This window comes from Apteryx rowi, unplaced genomic scaffold (assembly GCF_003343035.1).
Source record: "Apteryx rowi isolate R43461 unplaced genomic scaffold, aptRow1 scaffold_41, whole genome shotgun sequence".
NCBI classification, from domain to species: Eukaryota; Metazoa; Chordata; class Aves; order Apterygiformes; family Apterygidae; genus Apteryx; species Apteryx rowi.
In genome coordinates this window covers 212,076-238,306 of record NW_020450621.1, presented here as the reverse complement: position 1 = coordinate 238,306, position 26,231 = coordinate 212,076, and the positions used below count along the sequence as shown (strand labels likewise).

At 41.2% G+C, this 26,231-nt stretch overlaps 2 protein-coding genes across 13 annotated transcripts in view; one reads left to right on the top strand and one right to left on the bottom strand.

The window, feature by feature from the left end:
• The window catches only part of LOC112970859 (cytochrome b-245 chaperone 1), a 20,497-nt gene extending 5,386 nt beyond the window's left edge, over positions 1-15,111 (top strand). For 2 of the 9 annotated variants that reach the window (XM_026075708.1, XM_026075714.1), the window contains exons 2-8: positions 122-192; positions 2,587-2,708; positions 3,933-3,974; positions 5,330-5,403; positions 6,475-6,571; positions 9,295-9,439; positions 10,766-15,111. In XM_026075708.1, the coding sequence (XP_025931493.1) occupies positions 2,624-2,708; positions 3,933-3,974; positions 5,330-5,403; positions 6,475-6,571; positions 9,295-9,439; positions 10,766-10,895 (573 nt within the window). In that variant the 5' untranslated portion in view covers positions 122-192; positions 2,587-2,623 and the 3' untranslated portion in view covers positions 10,896-15,111. Of the gene's footprint in view, positions 1-11; positions 193-2,583; positions 2,709-3,932; positions 3,975-5,329; positions 5,404-6,474; positions 6,572-9,294; positions 9,440-10,765 lie in introns of those variants that run through there. The other 7 variants (XM_026075713.1, XM_026075712.1, XM_026075707.1 and 4 more) reach the window with 5 other exon arrangements.
• A 318-nt stretch (positions 15,112-15,429) lies between these two features.
• Positions 15,430-26,095, bottom strand: HEXDC (hexosaminidase D). Of its 4 annotated transcripts, none has more exons than XM_026075704.1 (12): positions 25,845-26,094; positions 25,656-25,765; positions 25,494-25,581; positions 24,692-24,856; positions 23,352-23,535; positions 21,888-21,959; positions 20,453-20,546; positions 19,432-19,514; positions 18,538-18,616; positions 18,359-18,460; positions 17,846-17,935; positions 15,431-16,980 (listed from the first exon to the last, which is right to left on the bottom strand). In XM_026075704.1, the coding sequence occupies exons 1-12, from the start codon at positions 25,959-25,961 to the stop codon at positions 16,812-16,814; spliced, it is 1,353 nt and encodes a 450-aa protein (XP_025931489.1). In that variant the 5' UTR covers positions 25,962-26,094; the 3' UTR covers positions 15,431-16,811. The 4 variants fall into 4 exon arrangements, with proteins under 4 accessions (XP_025931490.1, XP_025931489.1, XP_025931488.1 ...); XM_026075703.1 differs by having other exon boundaries at positions 15,433-16,980; positions 20,453-20,648; positions 25,845-26,093; XM_026075706.1 differs by lacking the exon at positions 25,656-25,765 and having other exon boundaries at positions 15,433-16,980; positions 20,453-20,648; positions 25,845-25,934.
• Positions 26,096-26,231: the final 136 nt, after the last annotated feature.

Below are 26,231 nucleotides of genomic sequence, written 5' to 3'. Positions count from 1 at the left end.
TGCGGCGGGGAGGCCCCCTCCCGGGCCGCGCCGGCAGGAAGCGGGAGCGCGGTCTCCGGGCTCGTTGTTCTCTGCATGCTGTTGTTTTTGTGTGTCTTTTCCTCCCCCACTGGGTGCCCAGCGAGGTGTGATGTCGGAGCACTCGCCCCGTGTGCTTCTCTGACCCGCAGGAGGCGGATTCAGAGCGGAGAGGTAAAGACGGGGCAGCCTGGTGGGTYGCCCTGACCTGATGCATCTTTGTTGTGACGCTTTTAGGACGCTCTCGATAACTTGTTCTTGTGCAATAGTTTGGAGGAAGCATATAAGCGTTTATTTTGGCTCTGAAGATCCGTTTTATGTTAAACCCAACAAATTGGGTTGCTAATGCTGTTTGTAAAGCAAAAATATATCTTCCTCTGTAATCTTAAAACTGTCCTAGCAAAACTTCTGTGTTCACACGCTTCTAAAAGCAGACTTAATTTATTATGTGTGACTTTAAGAAGCTACTTCTGTGCTTTTTTTATTCTCTGAGGCACTTATCTTGCAAGTAACCGTCTGTGGGAGTATGCCATTAGCTTCAAGTGTCCAAAATTAAGCTGACATTGGCGTTTGCATGACTGAACGAATACTGCAGAGGGAAAGATATAGAAGTTTACATTAATGGACTAAACATGTACAGAAGTGAATTACACTTTAAGTAGAGTGCATCCTTTCTGAAAGAAGGCCAGGTTTCTACAGTGACCTTTATGCATTTGCTACCTTGTTGACACTTTCTAGGTTGTAGGCGGGAGGAGGCTTTGTACATGCAGAGCTACTTTTGGATGTATTGAGAGCACCTTGCACCAGTCATTTGAAAATCCAAATTTGATTCTTGACATCCGGAGGAGACGGAGCGTGTCTTGTGCACAAGTGGCTTTGTCTCTTTCTGTTTTGCGTTCTCTTGGATGTGCTTCTAAGAGATATCGAAATCAAAGTTGTATGTATTCTTGATTTAAATTAAAAGTTTGGGCTAACTCTGCTCTATTAAATACAAAAAAAATCCCCCTGGAGCTTTGTATCTAAACTAGCCAGACTGTGCAGAGTTGTGGGAGCATCATGTAGTATCTAGGAACAGCAAGATGAGTAAAGAACTGAAAATTGCACACTCTTGTTCTCTTGGAACCAGGATGCACCTGGGCCTGCTCCGTTCTAAGTGTTTTCTGTGGCTATTTAAAGCCTTGTTGAATGTGGACATTCTTCTGGAAGCCTGTAACATAGGCAGGTGATACCTACTTAATGCTGAGCTCCTGCTTAATGATTCTGCAGGCAGAGGAGCTGGCTACTTAATGATTAAATTACATCCCTGGCTTGGTGGCTTTTTTTTTTTCCGATAAGTACCAAGTCAATAGGAGGAGTTGCTACTTACTGTCTCAGAATGCTACAAATATTAAGCTTCATCATACAACAATCAAGAAAGTTGATATTTTTAAAAATCCCTCTCTTGAGGAAGTGTGCTTAAAACCCCTTACCTCAAGTAATATAAAGGTTGCAATACAACCATGGATTTCTCCTATTTTGTTTTTAAGGTCAACGTATACCCTGCTAACATTGTGATGCAATACTTAGCATGTGCTTGTATTTCTCATCTCACTTCTGCCAGATTAGGGTCTTCATTAATAATGACAAACATCTCTATCAGTCTGCTGAAAGAGAAGAAAGCAGTAAGCAGCTTGTTCTTTCTCTGGTGATAATTAATTTTGAAAAGATCAGCTGGGTCCTCATATGCCTATTGCTATGCCTTTAGTACAAATCACTTTCTATGCTTGTGCAGATATTAGCAGAATGGAGCCCACAATCATGGCAAAATTCAAATAGTTTTATGCTGTAAATACTAGCTAGAAGTGCTGCATGTTTTCAGTTAGTACCCTTTTTTAATCTCTCATCAGATTTTTTTGATCAGTTACTTTCTGTCTCGGTTGAAGGACATGGTCTTGTTGGGGAGAGTCAAGTAGACTTGTTGCTGGAAAATCTTGGTTTTATTCTGGAGTTGGCTTGAAAAATGGGAATGCCTTATAYGGCACCATATGACACTGGTACTTCACTGTTGGGCTGAGGCTGCAACTCTGTAGAGAAACTCGGTGTCTGTACTGTAGAAGGCTTCAGTATCCTGCTTCAGCTGCCAGGCTGGTCGGTTATGGCTACCATTGCTGTTAGCAGAATAAATGCTATGTCAAAGAACTTCCATTGCTCTTGCTGTTTTATGTTTTTGAAGAGTCGCTRATTCATGCAGCCCTAATGTTATTCCAGGGTCTTGTTTTCCACATTTGCTTCTGAAATCTTTCCATAGGGCTGCTTATGGTAGGAAGGGATTGACTCTTACCTCCCCAAATGAGAAGTTTCTTGGAGAGTTTAGATTCCTGTTGTCTTGTTTTGCGGATTTCTACATGACTGTTTTGTTTATACTTTTAAAGTATGCATTTTTTTTTTCCTGTGAGAAAAAGACATTTTTTTCCTGGACAGTTTTTATAGCTTAATTTAAGAYTTAATAAGGATTGGAGATAGTTGGAGTCAGCAACAATTTTAAATTCTTATTCCTCATTTATTTATTTAATTTTTTTTGTCCAGCAGGGTTTTGAGTCTGGGCAGTTGGGAGCTTCTTCTGAAGATGTACATGTTGATTGAAAACCGCACAAGTTTCCTTCTGCATCTGAAGAGGTCACCTGGCATCAGATCTTGGTCTCTCTTTGTTGGTAAGACCATGAGTATTCCTGAGTTTATTTCAGTGCCTGCTTTAAGGGAAGTGGTCCCAGAATAAGTTCCTGAAAGAGCCTCTAACAAGAAATGCACGTGTCTTTCAGGCGGTTTTCTGTGAGGAAGGGGAATCATCATGACTTGAACTTCTTCCTTAACATAGCCCCTGAATGAGTCTGGACTCTCTTCCTCAGTGTGGTCGTTTCAGCTGTAGGACTGATAATTTTTCAGTCTGATCTGTAGAACCTCAGAGGCTCATAGATTGATTTTTTTTCCTGGGACACTTGAAAGATGACCAAGAAAGGAAAGTTAAGTGTATGCCATATAGCAATATGAATACATGAAATTTCCAAAGGGATCCATACTTGCATTGGAAAACCTCTAGGTTTTCAGAAATTGAAAAATCTTAAAAGCCACTGCCCTGAAGCAATGCTGGAGATAGATCTATCACGTGTCTGACAATGAACTTTTAAGGGCACTGTGTATATGTGAAATAGGAAGTCAGACAGGATATTCTGAAAGGTATGTGGTTTTTAAACCTCACTGCATATGCAGAAAAAAAATGGAGTCGTATTTATTAGGACCACCTTGAGAGAGCTGGTAGGAAAAATATGGCATCTCCTGCTTGCCAGTGGAGTAGATGACATTGCAATAACATTGCAGTGCTGTCACTGCTTTCAGTGACATAGTCTTATCAAACTCTCATTGATGGGACAGGTTCTTTACAGTAGCAGAGTCACTCTGGGTCATGAGGCCCTCTTCCACAGCTTCCTCCTGAATGGGAGAAAGCAGTTAGCAGCTTCTGACACAGCTTTATTGCAGCAATTTCCTTTTGGTTCCACAGAGCACTTTCAGGGAAGAATAATCTTGGTAGTCTTTTGTCATGCTTAAAGTTGTACGAGGCGTGAGAGGAAGTATGGCGAAATGGTTATGCTTGAGGGAGTGGGAGTCGCTCTAAAATTTTGTTCCTTGTTCTGTCACTACCTTCTATTTCTGAGCTCAGCCCTCGTACTCTTCTGTTTCTTTATCTGCAGAATGGGAGATTATTATATGAAAGAGGCAGACAGATTTCTCTGAAGTCAGTATGATCAGTGTTGCAATCAAATTTGTTCCTTCTTTTTGAAAAGTAATGGACTTGTGAATATTCATGTGTGTTTCATTAGGGAATTTTGGATGGTTTGAGTTGCCYGTTTGTATCCTAATTTTCTCCCCTTTTATTCTAGGAATAGCCTCCATAGGTTTGGCTGCTGCTTATTATAGTGCAGGTAATGGCCTATCATTTTCCGAATAATTGCTTATTTCCTTTTGGGATATCTTTCATGTGATGTTGACTCCTCTTTGTAGCCTCTGTCTAGCATTACATAGCCTGTATAAAAGTGCCTGTCACACCTTGTGGCACAAATATTAGAATTCAGTAACAACTGTTGCCTGCATAAGACTTACCCATGCTTTAATTCTCTAGTCCTTACTCAGCTTCCCTTTCAATTTGCAAGAGTATTTCTAATACTGATACTCAGTACTCTGTGGCATTTTGCACTTTCAGTATGTTTTTATAAATGTGATTAGCTGATCCTCGCACTCTCCTGGGAAGATACATAATGATTGTGTGCCACCATAATGAAATGATTACTTTGCCTTTGATGGAATTGCTCTATTTCTCTGGAAAATGYTAAATCATCACTGGCAAAAATTACTCATAAAAACACCTTTAAAGAACAGATAGCTGCTACTGTTCCCCCCTCCCAAAATTGAGCAGCTTGCACCAAATGACAGCTATCCTTCCCTCGTTTGATGGAATTTGTTCTGCAGGCCGTCTTGCAGTTCTCTTGCTGCATCTTCTTGTGCCTGAAATTTTAAAGCTTAGTACTGTGTAAGGTTATGCTACAATTTTAGTCAATATATGTTTATTTTAAGAGCAAAGTCCAGTGAAAGCTACTTGAGACACAAGCTGTATCCGCCAACGTGTTTTTTGTTGGTGGTGGTTTTTAGGACTTTGCAGCAAAGTTGTCTCAAACAATGCTGAGCACTATTCTGCTCTGCCTTTACTAGAAGCCTGAGTAAGCAAATTGCTTTTTCCAGTCTTCTGTACCATTGGTTAAGACAGGCTGCCCTATGTAAACATTTCCAGGATGTAAAATACAAGTGTTTGTTTGTCAAGAGGGCCAAATGCTTCCTTTCATGGAGAAACGTGTTTGTTTCAGTGGCTTGCTTTCCATTGTCCCTCACCCTTGTCCTCCGCAGCACAAATATTTGGTGGTTGATGGCAGGTTGAGAGAATGTTTTGCAGATGCTTTTTAAGATGCCTTTGCTTTTAGGGAAGAAGGAAGGATGTGTAATGGTGTTTCAACCTTGCCAGTAATACACATGCTTATAACTGTGCATGATTTGGAGCCCAGTGTAGATGGAGTCTAGAAAATAAGTAAAGAATTTTTCCTTTTTTGAAAGCTATAAAAGCGCAGTAAAATAGCTTGCATTGCAATTAAAGACAAAAATGTTGCATCAGAGAAACCATTTTTTCCTTTTGTTGCCTTCAGAGGGAGTGTGTAGCTCTTGAAAATAACTGCTTGAATATCAAAGAAGGAAAAAAAACTCTCTAAACTTGTGCATTTGCCTTGTTCAGACAGCTTGGCATGGAAACTCTTCTATATGGCCGGGTGTCTCTTTGTGGCAGCACAGAATCTGGAGCAGTGGGAGGTAAGACGCTGAACTCAGGAAGTGACATTGAGCTAGTTTAGAAACAGCTGTCAGATGCTGATTTCAGCTGTCTGATGTGCTTCAATATTGTGCAGTCCAAGCAGACAAGTTCTGCTGTTAGTTTTGAGAAACTCTTTGGAATTGGTATATTAGGACTCGAATTAATAAGGGCAGTGCAATTCTTGCAATAAAAGCAGGAAAAAGTAAAACTGAACATAAGTATGCTTTTTTTTTTTTTTTTTTCTCCTAAGGAGAGGCTTGCCCAAAACTGTCTTGTGGCATTCTTTCCGCCCCCCCCCATATGTAAAAGAAGGAGAAAGAATAGCATGTTCAGCTGCTACAACTTGCTGCTTGTACTTGCTGCTCCTGCTGATGGCAGAAGAACCATCAGATAGGGTAGCTCCCTGTTACAGGCTACTCAGCCCTTTTCCACTGGGGAAAAAAATGGTGTTTGTGAAGCTGGTTTCTAATCTTGTGGGCGTTTTTCTGTTGGAAGTTAGGCTGAGAACAGTAACCCACTATATAGGCTTGTCACTTTATTGACCTGAGTTGTTATTAAAATAAGCAACCCACACATGAGACTTCCTGTTCTCGCTGACTTTCCTCAGGGATGTTTTAGATCTTGTGTAAGCCTGGCCCATACAGTACAATTCTGGAATCTTGGAGGGGTTGGTGACTGTCACTGTGTTAGCAAAAGGTGTCAGTAGAACTTAGGTTCACTGTATGCTTATGCTGTAGGCCAAAAGCATACGCCACAAGTGAAAGTTACAGGAAGGCTAGTGTTCAGATCTGATTCCAGGCAGTTTTTATTGCATAAAGAATGAAACAAGCTTTAACTTGCTTCTGGAAATAACAAAGGAGATATGGTAAAGCCTCTGTTAAAGCCAACAGCAGCAAGACTTTGACTTTCATGGTCCAATGATAGGAGAGGAATGCCTCTAATTGAAATAGTTGATTAATTTTTGTTATCAAGATTATTTCCATGTATTATGTTTTTTCTTTTGTCTTTTGAAGCATAGCAATTGATGGTGTTTCTTAAAGTCTTGATTTTATTTTTTTTTAATCTTACAGGAAGCTATATTTGATAAGAACAAGGGAACCATCTGCCTGAAAACATTCAGTCTTTACAAAAAAATATTGACCTTCTCAAAGGCAGGCAATGAACAAGGTGAGAGAGCAGTATATGTACTAGCAACGGCGTGTGCTAGGCAGACAGAAGAAATGCATACATGCCCATTTGATAAGCTATTCCAGAGCTCTGCATTTGAATTAGTCGCATCCATTTTCATCTGTTTCACTCCCAGGCAGCAGATGGCATCATCTGCCTCTCAGGAGCCAAATGCCTTTTCAGTTTAGGGTGCTGAATGCATCATGTTAATTTTTTAATTTATTTGTTTTTTTTATCCAAGATAACCAGACTTACAAACTGTTTGTCTTCCATAGTAGTTCATGCCGTCCCTTAGGGATGCTAATATGCATGGTAACATTTCCCTGGCTAGCCTGCTTTGCAAGTGGGACTGGTGAAAACCTGAAACTTTGGATATGGGACTTGACTTCTAATCTGGGTTTGGTAGCAGGTGAATTCTTATGTATGGTGTCTGCTGGCATAGGATATCTATCTTGTAGTACTGATGACAGGTTGGGAAAGAAATTTGAGATCTTGGGAGAGGGTGGATGTATGGGAAAACTACAAAGTTAGTGGCCATCCTGTTTTATGCTTCTGTATATATCTTGTACATGTGTGTATGGCTCAATATAGTACACGGGGGTTCCTAACCTGTGGTACACACCCCATTTCAAAGAGAAGTAGCCTAATCCAAAGCAAAGAGTTCCTCACAGCAGGGCCAACTAGAGCAGGTTACTCGGGGCCTTGTCTGGTTGAGTCTTGAATAGCTCCAAGGACAGACTCCACAATCTCTCTGGGCAACCTGTTCCAGTGTTTGACCACCCTCATAGCATGCATATATATATTTTATATTTAAGTGGAATTTCCTGTATTTCAATTTGTGCCCCCTGCCTCTTGCCTGTCACTGGGTGCCACTGAGAAGAGCCTGACTCAAGCCTCTTTACGTCCTCCCGTCTGGTATTTATACACATTCATAAGATTGCCCCCTCAGCCTTCTCTTCTCCAGGCTAAACAATTTAATCTCTCTCAGCCTCCCATAGCCTCCCAAGCCCTTCATCTTAGTGGCCCTTTGGTGGACTCACTCCATTATGTCCATGTCCTTCCCATACTGGGGAGCTCAGAACTGGGCACAGTACTCCAGATGTGGTCTCACCAGTGCTGAATAGAGGGGAATAACTGCCTCCCTCGAGCTGCTGGCAGTGCGCTTCCTAATGCAGCCCAAGATGTTGCTGGCTGCCTTTGCCGCAAGGGTGTGTTGCTGGCTCATGTTCAGCTTGTCCACCAGGACAGGTGGACCTCAGGTCCTTTTCTTCAGAGCTGCTTTCCAACTGGTGAGTCCCCAGCCTGTACTGCTACATGGGGTCATTCCTCCCCAGGTGCACAACTTCGTATTTCCCTTTGAACTTCATGAGATTCCTGTCTGCCCCCTTCTCCAGCCTGTCAAGGTCCCTTTGAATGAGGGAACCTGAACCAAAAGCCCAACTCCTGAATGGGTCTTATCCCTTTACACAGCACAGTTGTTTCTGTCTCGAGTTCTAGAACAGATTAGATGAAGGAGGGAAATAAAGACCTGATAGGGCTGTTTTTCATAAACTTTTGTATCAGAAATCAAAAGCAGGGAAACTGAGTCAAGGTTTTCTTATGCTGGAGAAGAGGATGTATTCCAGATCTTGGAGTCTGCATTGGAGAGGACTGCTTTCAATAAGCCTGTCTCAACTGTAGCTTATTCTTTACTGCTGGAAATCTAAAAGACAGACTGCTGTGGATTGTTAAAATCTTGGACAGCTACAGCCCTAAATCACTAAGTGCCTCTGTGGTTGCTGTAGGTTACTTTTTTGCCTTCTGTATTGTGCTCTCTATTAATCTATCATACTGGTTTGTTAATCTTCAAGGCAGTCTTAGCTTTAGTTTTATATTAAGCACTGGATAGATATAAAATTATATCATACTCCAGAAAAAAGTGCATTGGTAGTATGCTTACTTAATATAAAGTTTAAAAAATGAACCCTCTTGACTATTCTGGAAATAAAGCATATGAAATGCTAATGTCCATTTAAAACAGCATAGTCAGTAGGCCCAGCTTAATGTGTTATCTTGTTTCTGTTGAGCTTCCTGATGGAGTGACAGAAGTTGAATGAAGTGTATTATGTGACTTGTTTGAAGTCACTGAGAGACAGGAGCTCCATTGCAAACTGCAGTAGGATCCTCTTCAATGTCAGAGACTTTGCTCTACTTGATAGTCTAAATCAAACCAACTCTAGAGTATGTTCATATGTTGGAGCTGAGCATATGGCTTCCTGAGAGATTTGGTATTTGCTCTGTTTCAAGGACAGTTAATGTGGGGATGCCAAGCTTAACAGATGCTCTGATATGAACAGTGACATTTTTCAATATTTGTTCAATCTAAACTTAACAACTGTTTGCCTACTTGTACAGATAAATAGTTAAAACTAATTAAAATAGGTGGGAAATGTAAATAGTAAACTATGGTCCCCAGTTTCTGTGAGGCAGTATAACTTGTTCGCTAGGGCAGACTATATCAGCTGGTACGTGCTATCTTCCCTCCTTATTTGTCTTGCCAGAGTTGATCAGCAATTGTTTGCCATTGCAAGATTGCCCCTGTTGTATGGGATCAGAGCAATAGTTCTGAAGCTACTCAGGGAAGGGGAGCGTAGACTTCCAGTCACACGAGCCACTAGCAGTAGTAGTGCTGGGAGCTTACTGCAATGCTAATAATGTCTTCTGTTCTTCCTGTCTGTTTACAGTAGTGGCTCTGCTCCATGAGATCAGAGATGTGAATGTGGAAGAGGAGACTGTGCGTTATTTTGGGAAGGGTTACCTGGTTGTGCTACGATTTGTCACTGGATTTTCACACCCACTGACTCAAAGTGCAGTGTTGGGCTGTAGAAGGTGCTGTGTAGACTTTTTGTTTTTTAATTGTAATATGTAAGGTAGGAAATACCAATCATGTGAGTCAGTAATTGCCAACTATTGGGAGAACCATCTTAGCTCCATTTCTGTACTTACTGAATAACGCAAGGAGTTATATCTTTTTTTTTTTAACCTCGCATGATTTGAATCACAGACACTTGTGAATAACACAGCCTTCATCAGGAAACTGATCATATTTAGAGATCTAAGACTCCTTTAATCCAGCATTTACTCTAATTCGATCACAATGGTTCTTATTTTTGCTATTTATATTACTGACTGAGTTGCATATTAGAGATATAACTAGCCTATGCTTGTCCTAAAGACAGTCTGAGTAAAAAAGTGAAACTATGAAATCACAATATGCTGAGAACTTTAGGTGTACCAGCATTGGACACTACATCAGCTACTTGAACATAATGGAAGATTTCAGAGCATCTGAACAAAGGTAGATCTTAAATGAGAAGTGTTCAGTAGAGCAGGAAGTATGTTGAAAACCCAGCAGTAATAGCACCTCTTGCTTTTAAGTACACCTAGGTAGTGGTAGATGTCTCTCTTCAGATCTAGATGCACTGGTGAAAGATATGACTACCTTTAGCCAGTACTCACCACTTCTCTATTGAAAGTTACCGCACCAATCAGGCTGTGAACTAAGCTGTTCCAGCTGAACTGAGCTGTTAGCCAAAGAAATTCTGCTGAAGAACTTTAATAGAATACCCAAATGACTGAGGATGTTTTCCCTGAAATAGACTGAGGTGTGTTCATGTGAGCAGCTCTAAAAGGGAGGATATGCTCCAGAAGAGAAGGTAGTGACAAGCTGCAGGGGGGAGGGATTGGTGTCAGTTGAATCTTCTGCCAGGAGAGCTGATCAGAGCCTATTTCTCTGCACTGATGCTCCCAGCAATTGCTGCTCTGGCTGCTTTGAAGTTGGAGCTGTCAGAACCACGTCCACTGTAACTGGCTTCACTGGCTCAGCTGTGCAGTGGCAGAGAGGGCTGATTCCATTCTGTTTTGCAAACACTTATTGTAATTACCAATTAACTGAGGATTTTTAAGTACTGATGATAAAAGCAGCAGCTCACACAAGGAACTTTGCAGCAGGGACTGTTAGAAAAGGATTCCACTTGTTCTGATATGGAAGTAATTGCTTGGCTTGATGCACCTTTACAAGTGGGGTGCTGTCAATAATTTATGTCATGTATTGACTGGCCCTTCAAACAAATGTATTTTCAGGGAATATAGTGTGGTGCTGACAAGAACAGGCACAACTCCACTAACTCTTACATTGTTTGTTCCTTTCAACAGTGATGTGGAAGCAGTTGCCAAACTCATCACTAGTTTTCTGGAACTGGACAGAGTAGAAAGCCAACATGATCTCTCTCAGAGCAGTGAAACAGAGGCTAGTGATGCTGATGAACCAGAGGATCAGTATTAATAGTCATCATGAGCTGAAGAAAGCAGAGGCCTTCAAACATATGGAAAAYGTGCTGTTTGTTCTTCAGGAGAAAAATCCCTTGTCATCTTGAGCTGAGCGTTTCTCTACATGTGAATTTACAGTGGGAGGAATCTGTCTTGAGGCACCTCTTAGTGTTAAACTGCTTCGAATTTCCGCACACCCCCTCCATTCCAAATATGGCCTTTGTAGAGTCCAAAGCAAATTCTGTTTTATTTGTTCCTTTGACTTAGTACCTGGTTGGGGCCAGTGCTGACCTTTGAACTTCATCAGCTCATCTAGGAATAACTGTTTAGTAATGAATTGGTTTGAAGTCATTTATTGCTTTCCCATTAATGAGGTGGAGATACATGTGTAAACTTCCAGTTATCACACATCTGCTGCAGGTACAGTATATGAAATGTAGAAGAGATGAATTTGTAACTCATAACAGTGATTTTTATTTTTTCTTTGAAATAATATAAATGACTGAATATTGCTAACTTGGTTTTAAGCAGTTTAATATATGCAATAAGTTGATGCAGGATAAGGGCACTTTTGTTACAGTCTTTACTACTGACTTGCCATTAGAGACCATTGGAAATCAAAGTTTGAAAGTAACTGTCTGGAACTTTAAATATCAGGCTGGTCAATTTGTTATGTGGTCTTATTTCTCCTGGACTTGCCAAGGAGCCATAAATAATAAATGAAAAATGAACATAGGGATCATTCAGCAGCTTTGACATGTTCTATTTTAATCCTGTTCTGCTTAACTTCTGGGCATAGGCTACCCCTAAATGGAATAGCCTAATTCTGGACTTCAACATTTACCATTTTAACTGCCTATTTAGAAAGATGGGTGGGGGAAAAAGCAAATCTGTTATTTTAGGTAGGGAAGGTACTCATGTCCAACAACATGGCAGCCTAGACTTGTTTAGTATTTCCTGCTTTAGATTGTACTGAAGTGCTAAATAAAAACTTTATTTTTGTTAAGATAGCTGGGATAGTTCCAATGTCAGACTTGTGCCCAGGTATTATTCCAGATGTGTGTAGCATCCTCCATTCTGCCCTATGGTTTTACAAATGGTTAAAAAATAGTATGATTTTTCCAAGATAAATATTTTTAAAGAAGTAAAGCTACCTCTGTTAGTCAACATGTTTTGTCTAGAACTAAAACTTCATCATGCTTATATCAACATGTTATTACTATGAGGGAAAAAAGTTTTAAAGAGCTGAAAAATCCTTCAACATGCTAAAACTGCTTGCATTAAAGTTCACCTAGTGGTGTTAATGAATTGTATGGTGTTAAGACCCGAATTAGAAAAATGTTTATACAGTTTGATCTAGGAGATCTGAATGGGGTACGAGGTAACTAGGTGATCTGCCTTCAGACTTGCTCAGGAGTAAACGTCTTCTGGCAGCTGTCTCTTCTGGGCTTACAGGAACCTGTATTCCTGTTTCAAAGCCCTCTACCTCTAAAGAAGTGAAATCTGTGAAGTGATTTCAGTAGAAGCTAGATCCTGTAAAATGTTGTACATTCCAGCCCTAACTGAAACTGAGCACATGCTTATCTGACCAAAGAACAGACTGCACTAAGATTTCACTTCCAGCCATTTAGACCTAGTATGTGAACAGCTGTGAGACAAACATGTTCTTACTGTTGGTTTGAAATGGTGAGTTGTAACATGAAGATAACTGTTCGTGCAGCTTGACTGCAGCACAGAAGCAGGTCTATTATTGTTAGACAAGAGATTTGTAACTGTGGCAGGCATCAAAGCAGGCATCTGCTGATGGATGTGCTTGTGAAGTCCTCTGAATTGGTTGGCTAATTACATGGCTTTTGGTCTCTGCCCGCATCAGCTAGAATTGGGAAACTGCCATGTACTAATATGGGAAAAATTAGGTTGCAGTTAATTAAATATAATCATCAAACCTGTTTTTTGAAAAAACTGCACTGGGTGCAACACTGGAGAGATCTTTAAATCTGCCCTAATACACATCCTAGATAAAACTGTTTTTGGAGAGAGAATGASACTGGGAATTTGGAGAACTGTTTTTCACCCCTCGGAAGTGCTCTAAGGTATTCTGGTACTGTAAAAATTAAGGTGTATAATGTGAATACAGAGGATCAACCTGCAGATGCTTCCTTCTTTGTAGCAAGGATATTTGGAGGAAAGACATAGTAGGGCTGTGCATGGTACTTTGAAATTCTGAGCCCAGATTTGACCATAAATCAATAAAACACAGATAAAACTACTTGCAATCAATCTTGGCTATACTGGGCTGCTGCTGTATTTCCATGAGAGCTAACACCACATGGAAGATACAAACAATGTTGTGTTTTTTCCCATTAAAAAAGTTTAATAAAGGCTTTTTTTATTGACCTAACCCTACATTGCATCATCCTCCCCTGTTTCTGCTGAGCTTTTTTGTGCATCCAACTTGCTGTACATTCATGATCTGTTAGTAATGTACATACTTCTGATGTATCATGAAATGCGATCATAAAAAGACTAAAACAGAAATGTAAATAAGATTCAGAATCACAAGAAAGTGGAATGACTTATGCTAAGATGTATCATAGTCTGAAATACATTCTGTGGAATAAGTTAGTTGATGTCCAAGGATAGGATCAGCTCCTCAAAGATCTTATATAGTGCTTCCCACCCCCTCAAGGCATAGCGAATTTTCTGCTGATAATGGGTAGTCAGTGATGCATGCTGGAATGCACTGTGTGTATAGGAAAATATTTTAAAGTCTCAGCCTTGCAGTTACAACAGCTGGTATAATCCTCTCTTGTAGTGTTTCCACTTTGCATTTGGTGGCTCTTTGTTGCCATAAAAATTAGAATTATTTCAAATGAGAACCTGAGTTCTGTAGAATGAGCTAATATGAAGGGGACTGAGTAAATTCCTGAAATGCTCTGGATTCTACCTGCAGGCCATATGCTGGACACAACTGGCTTGATATGTACAACTAGGACCTCAATATATAGTGATACTGACCTACAGTGTAGGTAAAGAACTTCATAAACTTGGTACTTGGATGCCATACATGCATGTGTATCACAATTTGGTGTTATTTCTCCTGCTCCAGGTTTTGAGCTTCCTGTCTTCAAAAACTTTTTGTCTTTTGTAGTTGGAARATGTATCCAGATTTTTGTTTTACAGTAACCATGTGTATTGAAAATTAACTTGCAGATTGCAGTTAACATTTGGCTCCAGCAATGTTTGCAGACTCATCAGTGATCTGATGCAGAATGAAGGAAATGTTTAGAATAGCAGATAGGTTCTGTTCTTACCTCTTTCCATTAATCCTCTTTCAGCTCCTCTTTTCTTGTCACTTTTCACTGTTTTGCTGAAGACATTTTGGAGCAGTGATATTTTCCCCCACTTCTGTTGGGCCTAGCATATTAAAAAGCCCAGTAAATGTAGCCTTTGGGGCACCTGATGTAAAGTGGCTTGTACTAAAAGGAATGATGAATGAAAGACTAGTTTTGGCTAGGAAATTAGATGCTTTTCTAAAAGTATTACTGGAGAGTTACTTGCTTAGCTTTTTACATCTCAGGCTGTCTAATAACCTGAGTCTAGACAGCTGTAGCTTATATATGACTTATTTATAAATATGATTTGAAAACCTTTATAACTGACCTTAAATTAGATTCATCCCTGTTTCCCCATACATTTTTCCATTATGTCCTTTACAACTGTATCATGAGTATCATTTGGCAGATGCTTCAACTTCTTAAACTTTTATGCACGTTTGAAATTACTCAGTGTATGCAGTTTGATGTGATCATGGTTTTAGTTCTCATACTGAAAAAAGCTAGACTGAATATTGTACAAAGGGAGAAAGTTACATAATCTAAGCCATAATCCAAGGTTCTGTTATTTCCCAAAATGTTACTTGTTTCAGTAACTAGTATCAATTGTGTAAATCTCAAAGTAAACCAAAGTATTTATACTGTATAGCTGAGATCTGACTTCTGTGCTGTATTTATGAAGTTACATAGATGTCAAAAACCAAGCTGGCTTACGTACTAAATGACGAGCGCTAGTTCTGACACTGTAGTAGATTGCTCAGAGGCAAAAATACTTCTAGAAAATGTCTAGAAATTACTTTTGTACTTTAATATTGCAAGTAGAATTTTAGCAAGGCCTCCTATATTATTAAAAAAAAAGACCATCAATAAAATCAACTTTGGCTTGTTCTGTGTCAATGTAGTCTTTTTTTTTTGTTTGTCCTTATTAAAATGTATAGAAATACTGATGTCTGTCCAAACTACCACTTGGTACAGGCCTATTGAAGGAGTTATTGGGGGTGAGGACAGAGGAAGGAAACCCAAATACCTAACCTATTACTGACCCTGCTTKCTTTTACAGCAGCCCAGAAGCCTGAGTTGTCTTGTTTTCACATAAGCTACTAAGTGACTCTTCACTGGTAAATATACTTAAACATTTTTTTCTACTTTAAACCAAACTGACAAGCCACATGCAAAACAAGGGCAAGTTTCAAATAGATACTGTATTTTGAATATTAAAGGATTTATTATGGTAAAATAAACTAAGATCTTGTTTAGTTCAAGGTATGTGAACTATTTAGTCCCAAGGCATGTGACTTTAACATGTACATGGCAATCAATTTTTGTTAATTAAAAATCTGCATATGGAGTTAACTCTTGTAGCTTTTCCTCATATAACAGCAGTTAAAGATTTGTCTTATACTGTACTTGTACTTTCAGTAGCTAGATCTATACTAATGTTAAAACAAATTGTTTCAAGAAAACGTCCATATGTGTGCTTCGTACACAGAAGACTTTCAAGAAAGTAATAGACAAAGCAGATGAGATTTATTTTCCCTTGCAGTGATCATCTCAATGGTATTGCTATAGATTATTAAATGTTCAACACAAAAGCAGAATGAAACTTTAGCATTTTTCCTTGAAATTCAGTAGACTTTAGATTCGCTTCAAATATGGAAGAAGCTGTAGTTCTGGTCAGATGTTGCATAGCTAAGTTAGTATATGCCTTAAGTGATTTGGATGGTGCTTCTCTGTGGGCGTGAAACTACGCTTAGCTTAGACGAGGTTTAGTAAAATGTCAAGAAGCCCAATGTGTTAAGGCAGTTTTTCCTCAAACTCATCTTAACTATTGGTAACAAGTTCCTTTTCTGAAGTTCTGTCATGCTGTGTACTGTGATGGTACTGGTCCTCTTTGTACTTCCCCTAATTTAGTGAGCACCTATGCAGCAATTCTGGCTTTTTGAAGAAGTCTGAGCAAGGATGTTCATCTCCTGATCTGAATTTATTCAAAGCTGGATTTAGGACTGACGGTTTTATATATTTCAAAAACTGAAAAGTCTGATCTGGAACAAATCCACTGCTATGTGCTGCTGAAGGACTTGTTGAGATGCTATGGTAGGACACATCTCTGAACATAGCTGATAGAGATATGAGAATGTGATTAAAAACCTAAAACACATGCAAAATATTCTAAATCTTTCTAACTCTTATGGAAGTTGTAAGGACAGCACATGCTGGCCACTGACTAGAACTTCTTGGGAATTTCTCCAGGTCAYTGTTACATAAGAAAATGCATATTACCACAAATACAAAATCTGGAAAAAATGTGTTATTTTTCTCCTGTCTTACCAAAGAGCTGAGCTCTGCCTCACTCCTCCTTGCTGTTGCATAGGGGACCAGATCTGATTATTTACAGGGCAGGTGATTTAAGACTCAGTGTTAGAGGAGAAAATATAAAAAACTGAAGCCTATTTCACTAACATTCTTTTATGCCTTCAGGTCACCTTTGTTTAACGACAGTTGTTGCTTCAACTCTTAAGATGACAAACTTTGATTAGCTGCAGATTTCCACTAGCTAAGTTCCCAATAGAGTAAGACAGACTGCAATTAGAACACTCCTAATTTTGAGCTTTTATTGCTTTATCTAAATCATCCACCACTTGCTGCAGCTTTTGTAGGCTGGGGTGGACGTTCTCCTCCATCCACTCATCTATAGTACACTTGTGGAAAACTTGCTCCATGGCTGCTTGGAGATCTTGCACCACAGCATTCCACTTGGATAGAAGACTAAGCAAAAATCAGAAGGAAGAAGTGAGCATAGGGTGCCACAGCATACAAGGCACCAAGCATGTTGGCCAATAATTGCATTTGCAGGTAAGCTCTGCCTCGAGGAAGGACTAGCTACTGGGCCTTTTGAAGGGACGACAGTCCTTCAAAACTACTTTACAAGAAAAGAAGCAACTATTACAGGAGGTTAAAGGACTCTGCCCTCTGCTGATGGCAGAAGGTTGATGCTTTTTATTTGCTGTTTGTGTTTCTGGGTACCATTAATCTTGGCACTTTTCTTATGTAATAACTTTTAAAGTGCAGAAACATGAGTTCAAAAGACTACATACTTTTTCTTTAAAGTCTAACTGAAACCTGCTGTGGGTCTAGCTAGGAATTTTAAATTAAATCCAAATTTATCAGCAGGAGTCTGTGCAGCAGAAACATATAGATTAGCCACTTAGCATGAATCAGYATTATCTCTAGGACAAATTTTGAAGAGCATATGCAGTGACTGGGAGCAGGGGAAATGGATCTGTGTTTTATAAGCCCTGCTTGGAACCTGGCCCATGGTGTGCTCCTATGCTGAGGCTAATGACTTCTGTAAGATGTATTGTATCTGTATAGGAGTAACTACATATACAAGGGAAAGCTTTCCAGAGACCAATTTTGTACTTGTATTCTATGAATTTGTTCAATGGAATTCAGACAAAGATTGAACGTGTTGTTCTTTTAAACTGCATAACTTCATAGTGATTTTTTTTTTCCAGTGATGCTGCTGAAATATTAACTGCGGAAAGAGGCAAGAACTCAAAGCTATATGTACTTGAATGTCTAAATTATGACAAAGTTTATTTCCCCTATAATGCAAAATAAGTGGCATTACCTTATTGCATCTGGCTGAAAGTGATGCATTATTATAGGGTGAACCATTTTCCTCTTTCTGTGGTAGGGACTGAACCAGCCTGTGACATACCTGAAAATGGATGTCAGTATGAACATTTTTGGAACAGCAGTGATATAAATGTTTGTAGGCTGACAGGGAGGTGATAGAGCTTTAGCTGGACTTCTCTGACACTGATACAGATAATTCCTAAGGAGTAAGTAAAACTGTATTTTTGCTTCCAGTAAGGCTTAACTCACCAAGGAACTTATTTCAAGAATTAAGACAGCACATAGTGTTTAGGAATTCTGCTTAAATAATTTGCTGAATTTGCATCTAAATACTAAGTTCTGCTGAGGTGTCAGTATACAGAGATGTGATACTTGAAATGGGGAGTTTGATTGGCTAAATGACTAAGCACCTTGCTGGATTTACTTGAATGCATATCCTCACTTCTGTAATATATAGTCCCCACGCTCTGGTAAAAAGCAAGAGAATCAATATAAATCTTATTACCTGTTCCTTTCAAGAAGTTCATCCACTGATGATCTGAGGTAGAAACTAACTTGCGTCACAAGTGTGAGGATATTGCTCCCTGGAAAGGTCCCCAAACTTGTGCTGTCCAAACAAAATCCATTAGTTTCTGAATGTACCATGTAATAAAAAGCATCTGAATGCAGCAGCTGGCAGTTTACCTCATGAAAGTATCAGTTTCCAGATTAGACATTCCCAGGAGCTTTTCCACATTTTCTTTAACCTTTTCAGAATAGCCACCTGGGCAGAAGACAGYGGAAGTATGTAAAAGGAGCCTAATCAGAAAAATACTCTTTATGAGCATTTTGGTTAGAGTACTTGGTATTGGCCTAGTTCTTCTCCCTGGATGAAGATTTTTTTACAGAGTAAAAAAGGAAGCAGACCAAGGAAAGAACTGCTGGGATGGGGGGGGGGGGAGGAAAGGACATATGGGGATAGTTGGGGATGGCACCTTAAACATCATTCACAGATTACTTGGGCTAGCTAAAGCACTTTCTAGCTATGAGCTTCTTGTTCAGAGTACTTAATATTTTTGTGCCTTGTTTAAAAATAAACAAGCTGTCTTTATTTTGAAAAGAAGAAATGCAAAATATATTAGCAACTGCCTGGAAAGAAACCAGAAACTACAGGAAGTATTTACCAGACAGTATACTTGCATCCTGTATCAGTTTTTAGAAAATAGGTTAAAATGACAACTTTTCCATGTAAACAAGATCTAAATCTGAATGTAATTAGTCTCACTTATGTACTGGCAATGTGTCAAGTCAGCTTCATAAGCATAAGGAAGTTTGTGACCATCTGCAGGTTAAGACATTATAACAATAATATGGCTATTTTTAAATACATAGGCTACAAGGCTTTCCCCCTCCCATATTGCAAATATGGCAGTTGCCATCATCTGAGTCATGCCAGATGTACAATTTATTGTTTGTAATTCAGGCCATGATCAGTTGAACAATTTGAAAATGTAATAAGCCTATGCTACCCTTGGGGCTAGGCCACTTCACTCTTTTGGTCTAGGCATTAGCTCAGAGAATAAAATTGTCATTATGTACCATTCTGTAGTGCCTGCAGGCATATAGCCAGCGATGGAATCCCCACAGGGAAGAGCTCACACAAAACAGAGAAGTGATCATACCTAAATAAGAGAACATTAATTAATTAGACATTTTGCTATTAAAGTGTTAATAGTTCAATCACTAAAAGTCAGAGAGACATCAGTTTCTCTCTCAGAGAAGGTACCTTTCTACTTCTTAAAGGCTCAGCATTCCTGTTTAACTAATGAGAACAAATTCCAAAACAAAAGACCTACTTGAGCCAAATTAGGGTCAGAAATTGGAATCCAGTTCTCTGGTCTTCTCTTAGACCACTTGACTTACATAAAAATCTTTTACTCCTTTCTTTCTTTGATAAACTCTTCCCTCTCATGGAACTTCATTCTATTCAAATCCACATAAGACATTCAGATATAAGCCAGGTATTGCATTGACTATGCCTTTCATTTTCTTGGGCATAATTAGGTACTGGAAGGAGCTACTCAGAAATACTGCTGGATATTCATTTTAAGGATTCAACAGGGCTGCAAGAGTGTGTGTAGTCCAAATTGTGTTTAAATTCTCTGGTCCTGTACAGCCAGTGTACAAGCACTTGAAAGATCTTCTGCACCTGAGCTGAAACTTTTTTTTTTTTTAATATTTCATGCACTGTTTTTACTTGTTCCTCTGAAAGTTAAGAGTCAGGGTATTACATAAACAACATAACTTGTGTGGATTAAAAACAGTCATACAGGCATCTAAAAGCAGTCCAGGGTTGCACAAAGTGCAGTCAAGCCTTCAAATCCAATCCACTATTGTTGGTGCCTGCTGATTAATGCTGTAGCAGGGGTTGAATGGAACTTGGGAATCTACCATTTATACTCAGTCAGCTGGGTGAGGCCCAGCAGTAACCAACAGTAGAGGGTGCAGGATTGCAAAGTTCCCATGAGAATCCCCAGCCTCCTTGCACTTCTTTTGGAGTTTTTGAGCAGAAATTTGCTTCCATGTAATTCTTGGAAACATTTAAAAAGATGCTCCTTACCTTTGCCAGCCAGTCAGCGCGATACCTTGAAGCACATCAGCAGGGCTATTGCTTGCCACTTTCAGCCATTGAAGATGGTTTTTTAAGTGATGTCCTATAAGAGTTAGAGACTGATTCACTCCTGTAGCTCCTTTGAAAGCACTAGCAAACCACACCTTGGAGAAGCCACATCTACGATACTTCTCTATGAGAAGCACTGAAATAAGACACAAGAGAACACTTACAGCACAAGTTTTTCTTCATTTTCAGCCTAGACTGTAATGCTCCAATTAAAGGAATTCTGAGCTTGGAACTCYTCTGTTGGAGAGGGAGCCATGAGGCTTCCTGGCATGGGAGCAACTGGGTCATTTTTGCTGATAATACACATTATATGCATTATAAGCTTTAAGAGAGGCAGGCAACTCTCCTTCACTTCTCTGTAGAAATTAGAGTCTGGTTCTTAAAGTATTTCATCAGGGGCTGTACCTGTATCTGCTGCCTTAAAGGGGTAGTTCACAAAAATTCTCACATGGTAAGAGTTGCAGAGCTGATTTCTTGGAAAATACCTGTGGACTGAGTCTGTAGAAGATCACCCCCTTCTCCACTAGTATAAAGCATACCTATTTTTTTTTTCTCCAAGGATTAGAGACTGATCAGACTTTGTTCAAAAAAAAAAAAAAAAAAAAGTACTCTGGAAACTTCTAAAGGAAGCTTAAAATGTTAAGATAATAGTTAATCATAGAATCACATAGGTTGGACAGGAGCTCCAGAGGTCATCTAGTCCAACCACCTGCTCAGAGCAGGTCCTGTTACAGCAAGCTGCACTGGGCCTTGTCCAGTTGAGTTTGAGCATCTCCAAGGATGGAGATTTGACATCCTCTCTGGAAGCCCATTTCAGTGTTTTATTGCCCTCCTGTTTTCATGTGCCCCRGTACTATATTCTATTTCCCTTGAATTGCTAAATTGTTGCAATGCTATGAAAAGTGGGTATGTAATGAGCACATGCAACATCTGACAACTGGTTCATGTTTCAACAAATAAGTATTTGCATACATTAGATGGCTGATCCATTCTCTCATGGGAATCTTTAGTTTTTCTTTTGAATTCTGTAGATGTATGAAGCCTTGAAGCTTCCTTTGTAGAACTGTTCAGTACTGAGCTATCTGCTCAGTAGTACTGATTTCAGTACTGATTTTAATGCGAGATGAGTTAATACAAAAAACGGCTTCTGAAAATCCCTTACTCTTCTGTCAGCAATTCTACAGCCCTCTTTTAAAGAAACGAGCAGCAGACAATGAAAATCCTTTACAGAAGAAACATGACGAGAAAACTATGTGAAATCAAACAAGATGTCTACCTATGGTATGTTTTAATCATACTAATTTGTTATGGCTATTTTGTTCTATAGGTAACACAGCTTTGCTTTTTCCAAGCAGCTCAGCAAAGTAGTACAAACCTTTGCTCTCCACATCGAGGTCTGCTGCATAGTCCCATATCATTGGCTCCACAAGCTGCGGGACCCCAGACTCTGAAAGGAACAGAATTCTTTTAAGTAATGCAAAACGGCCAGTTAAAGGTGAGAACTAAGTAAATATTAGTGGTGCAGTAACACATAACTAAAACTACTTATGGCTTGTCTCTAGAACTCTTCATCTACAGTTGAAGTGTCCACATGCCCTTTCAGCCTGGCCAGGACTTTGCACATGCTGATTCAGTTCATGTGCCGGGGCTACTAAGTCCTTTGACACCTTGAAACCACTAACACGGGGATCAGCAGGGACAATTCAGAGATCCCCTTCATCCCAAGCCCATCCCATTCTCAGTCCTTTGAATCTATCTGTACACCAAAGGGTCTAGAGCTGCAAATTTTACACACAAGATTTCAGCTAAATTCAAAGGAAATAATCATCCTTTAAAGCAGAGATTGTCTGCACAGAACTTAGCATTTCAAGATGCCTTGAAAGTACAAATGAAGATAGAGCTTTAGCTTCAAGTTCCTTTGTAACCAACTCCCTAACTAGATTTAAACATGAGRAACTTTTACCCTTGGGGAAACTGTAGTAAATTGAGTATTTTAACTGCAGATATTCAGTATTTTAACTGCATCTCATTTTAATTTGTTTAGTCAGTTATTGGCTGTGGCAACAGAGTGCACTGAGCTAGAAGCTGTATTTCTCTTGTGGAAACTGCATGGGTCCTATCCACATTTTTTGGATGATTTCCTACTCTCACAGCCGTATGGGTAGATAAATCTGTTTAGAGCAGACCTGTAAGGTGGCTCTGAAAATGCTGAAACCCTGTCTTTATTAAGATTTTACTAGGACTACTCAAATTTTAGCAGTACTTGCCTATTTTTCAACAGACAAGGCTTACGAGTATCAAGGTCATGGAGCTATCCCACAATTCAGTGTTGAGAGATCCTCATGATGTGCACTGTGATCAACTACACTGTCAAAGATGCAAGGTGACAGCTTCTCCTCGTGAATCTGCACCACTGGAACACAGCTGCTGCTGCACAGAGCAACAACTAACCTCAGAAAGTGGTGAGAAGCTTAGAAGCTTAGGCTGAGACCACAAATACTTTTTTTTTTTTTTTTATGGATAGAGGAAGTAGAATTTATGGCAAAATCCCCCCATGATGACTTATCTTAGGTTTGTCACCTATGTATTACCAACTGGAAAACTAAAGCACATGCATTATGAGACTTGCCCATGGTGACAAAGAAAGTCTGTGACAAAGCCAAGGACTAAATACGTGTCTCCACTTTCTAGTCTCATGGACCATATCTCAGCTATCCTTAGATTTGTTTTTTCATTATTTTTAGCTGCCAGCAAATCTGTTTCAAACGCTTGTGTAAACTTTTTTGTATGCTAAAAAAAAAAAAAAAAAGACTGACTCACCCCATCACTGATCACACACCTGACAATGCTTCCTCACTAATTCCTCTCAGCATATCATCCCACACAATAGGTGTCACGGTGGGATAAGATGAGGCCAGACAACTTGCAACTGCTTTTATGTGGGACAAGCACAGCTTCTCTGGAGTGTTCTCTTGTTGCTGCAGCCACTGTTTTGACTCCTCTCCTTCACCAAGGTAGTAGACCTGAAATACCAAGCAAATATTCCTATACAAGAAGTGAGGATTAAGGGGAATCAAATTTGACAGTGTCATGGAATCATACAATATTCACCAACTACTGCACAGATGTGACATACTGTGTGGATATATCTCAAAGCATCTCTTGGTGTTGATGACATTGCAAGCATCTCTGTCAGCTTGTGGGAGACTGGCCCTGACTAAATGTGTCAAGTAAGGGAACTTTCCTATAGGAACTAAAATATCTAAAGAATAATTAAAGCATGCTGGATGTGTTTTGGGGAAGTTTGCCCTTGAGGGAGTAGCTCTCACTAATTTTACTTGGTTCAAGAATTCTAGCAATCCAAGAGATCCTGGATTATCTAAAATGAGGCTCCTGTCTTGTGAAAGCAAATTTGTACATGAATCTAGAACTGACTTGGGAGCATGACCAAGAGTACTTAGTCCCATGCAGATAGAGGATTTGGGCCTGTTAAGATGGGCATGCATTGAAACTCTTTGATGTTTTAGAGTAGATTTTATCTAAAACATGTTTATTCTATGTAGGTAATATCTTACTTTATAAAAGCTGGCAGGTCCCTATTTAACCCTGCCATTGTAATTATCACACAGCAGGACTCAAATTGCTGAACTAATGCCAATACTGCCAAGGTGATCACAAGGAATTTCAGGGCTCTGCATGCCATAATAATGGCTTTAAGAAACCCAGAGAAAGGAGAAAGCTCAAGGCTTCCCATCTCAGAGAGACAGGCTACTAAAAGAACCAAAAATACTTCCCACCACAAAGAGCTTACTCTGAATGAGATAAAATTTGTCCAGAACAATAAGCCAACATTCTACATGAAAACTCACATGATTCTTAAAGAATATTTCCAATCTATATTTCAGTTTAAATTCTCATTTGACATAAAACCAAATGCTGAGTTAGCTTTAAGAAACTGCATTTAATACTTTGGGTTTATAGCAGTCAGATCAATAGAATCTTGTATGCTGGAATCATTAGGTGCTGAAAAGACTTTTCTACATTGGCTTCTTTGAAGTTGATGTCTTCTGTCTCCAAAATTCCACCCAAACACGTCCTGAGCACCACTGAAACACAGGAGCCTCAGACCCTCATCCTCATTCCTCACAAAAGAAATTCCTGCCTCAAGAAAAATCCCACCTCATCACATCCTATATGAAACCATTTTAAGTCTTCATGCAGCGCCATGACATGGTCAATCATGGCTTTGACCAGCGCCCGGGACTCCTCTTTGTGTGGGTTGAGGGCGTTGGGAAATGTCTTCACCTCCCGGAGATGAGAGAACTCTTTGTGCTTCAGTACAAACTGTAAGGGAAAGGAGAGCTCATGGACCAATTGCAAAGTGAAGGCAACTGCAGGATCCTCCCGTGTCACCAGAATGCTAATAGTTACACAGCGAAAACCTGAGGCGGACTTTGGCTGTGTCTGYGCAAAGGAGAGAGCAAGAGGCCTCTCCCCAGGGGGAGGTTAGGGTGCACCCTGCTGCCACCCCTCTCTGCTGCTCCACAGCGCTCTGGGGTCACCAACCACTAACTGCCCCACGGGGCCACACAAGCAGAACGGACACTTCAGTATCGCTTCGGTGTCTGAAATAGTCAGCCGAAGGGCTTGACCAAATGGAGCGTCAGGATTTAAGACGAGACTTTCCCAAAAGAAGAGATCCCGCCAGCTCGGCCGCGAAGGAAGAGCCGACGTCGGCACAGCGGCGGCACCAGGCGGCCCGGCTTCATCCCTGCGGCTGCCCCGCACGCGCGCGCTACACGAAGCCCCATCCTCGCTCCAGGCCTCGGCGCTGCCCGCCGGGAGCGGGAAGCAGCCACCTCACACGCCGCACTGCGACGGGCGTCACGGAGGACCAGATCGTCACCGGCTGCGAAACGCCGCAGCGGGAGACGGCCAGAACCGCGGGGTTTCCTCCCGGGCCCCGGCGGCGGGCGCTCACCTCCATGTGACCGAAGGTCTGCACCAGCGGCACCACGTCCAGCCCCTGCGCCTTCGCCAGCCTCAGGATCGCCCGGATTTCCTCGGGGCTGCGGAGAGAGAGGGGGGAAAGGCAGACGGGGCAGCGGCGCCGCGGCGCTCCCGGCCGTTAACGCCGCGCTACCTGTAGGCGTGCTGCGCCCGCAGCGGCCCCAGCGCCCCCGCGTAGGGAAACGCGTCCTCGTACTCGAGCAGCAGCCCAGTGGCGCCCAGGGCGCGGAGCAGCGGCAGCACCTGAGGGAAGGGGAGGCGGCAGGGTAGGGCGGCGGGCCGCGGCCGGGGCCGCCCCCGCTGCGGCCCGCTGCCCCCTTACCTCCGCCACGTAGGAGACGCGGGGCGGCGCGCCCTTGAGGTCCAGGTGCACCAGGCGCCTCCTCAGCCCGCTCGCCTCCATGCCCGCCGCCGCCCAGCGAGCGAGCGCCGCCGGCATGGATTGCTCTGGTCTGGAGAGCGGCTCCTGCCGCCTCTCACAGGCAGCTGCGGCGCACAGCGCTCAGGCCCCTCGCGCCGCTGCGGCCGCGGTGCTCCGTGGGGCCTCCACGTCCTGGCTCTGTAATGGATTGCTCCTGCCTGCCCCTCTGAGGCAGCGCCGCTCGGCGGCGGATTGCTCTCCCCTGCTCCCCTCGCAGGCTGCGCGCGGTTGGCCGAGAGCGTCGCTCTGCGACGGCAGCGCGATGGCTCCGCAGCGGCGAGCGGCGCC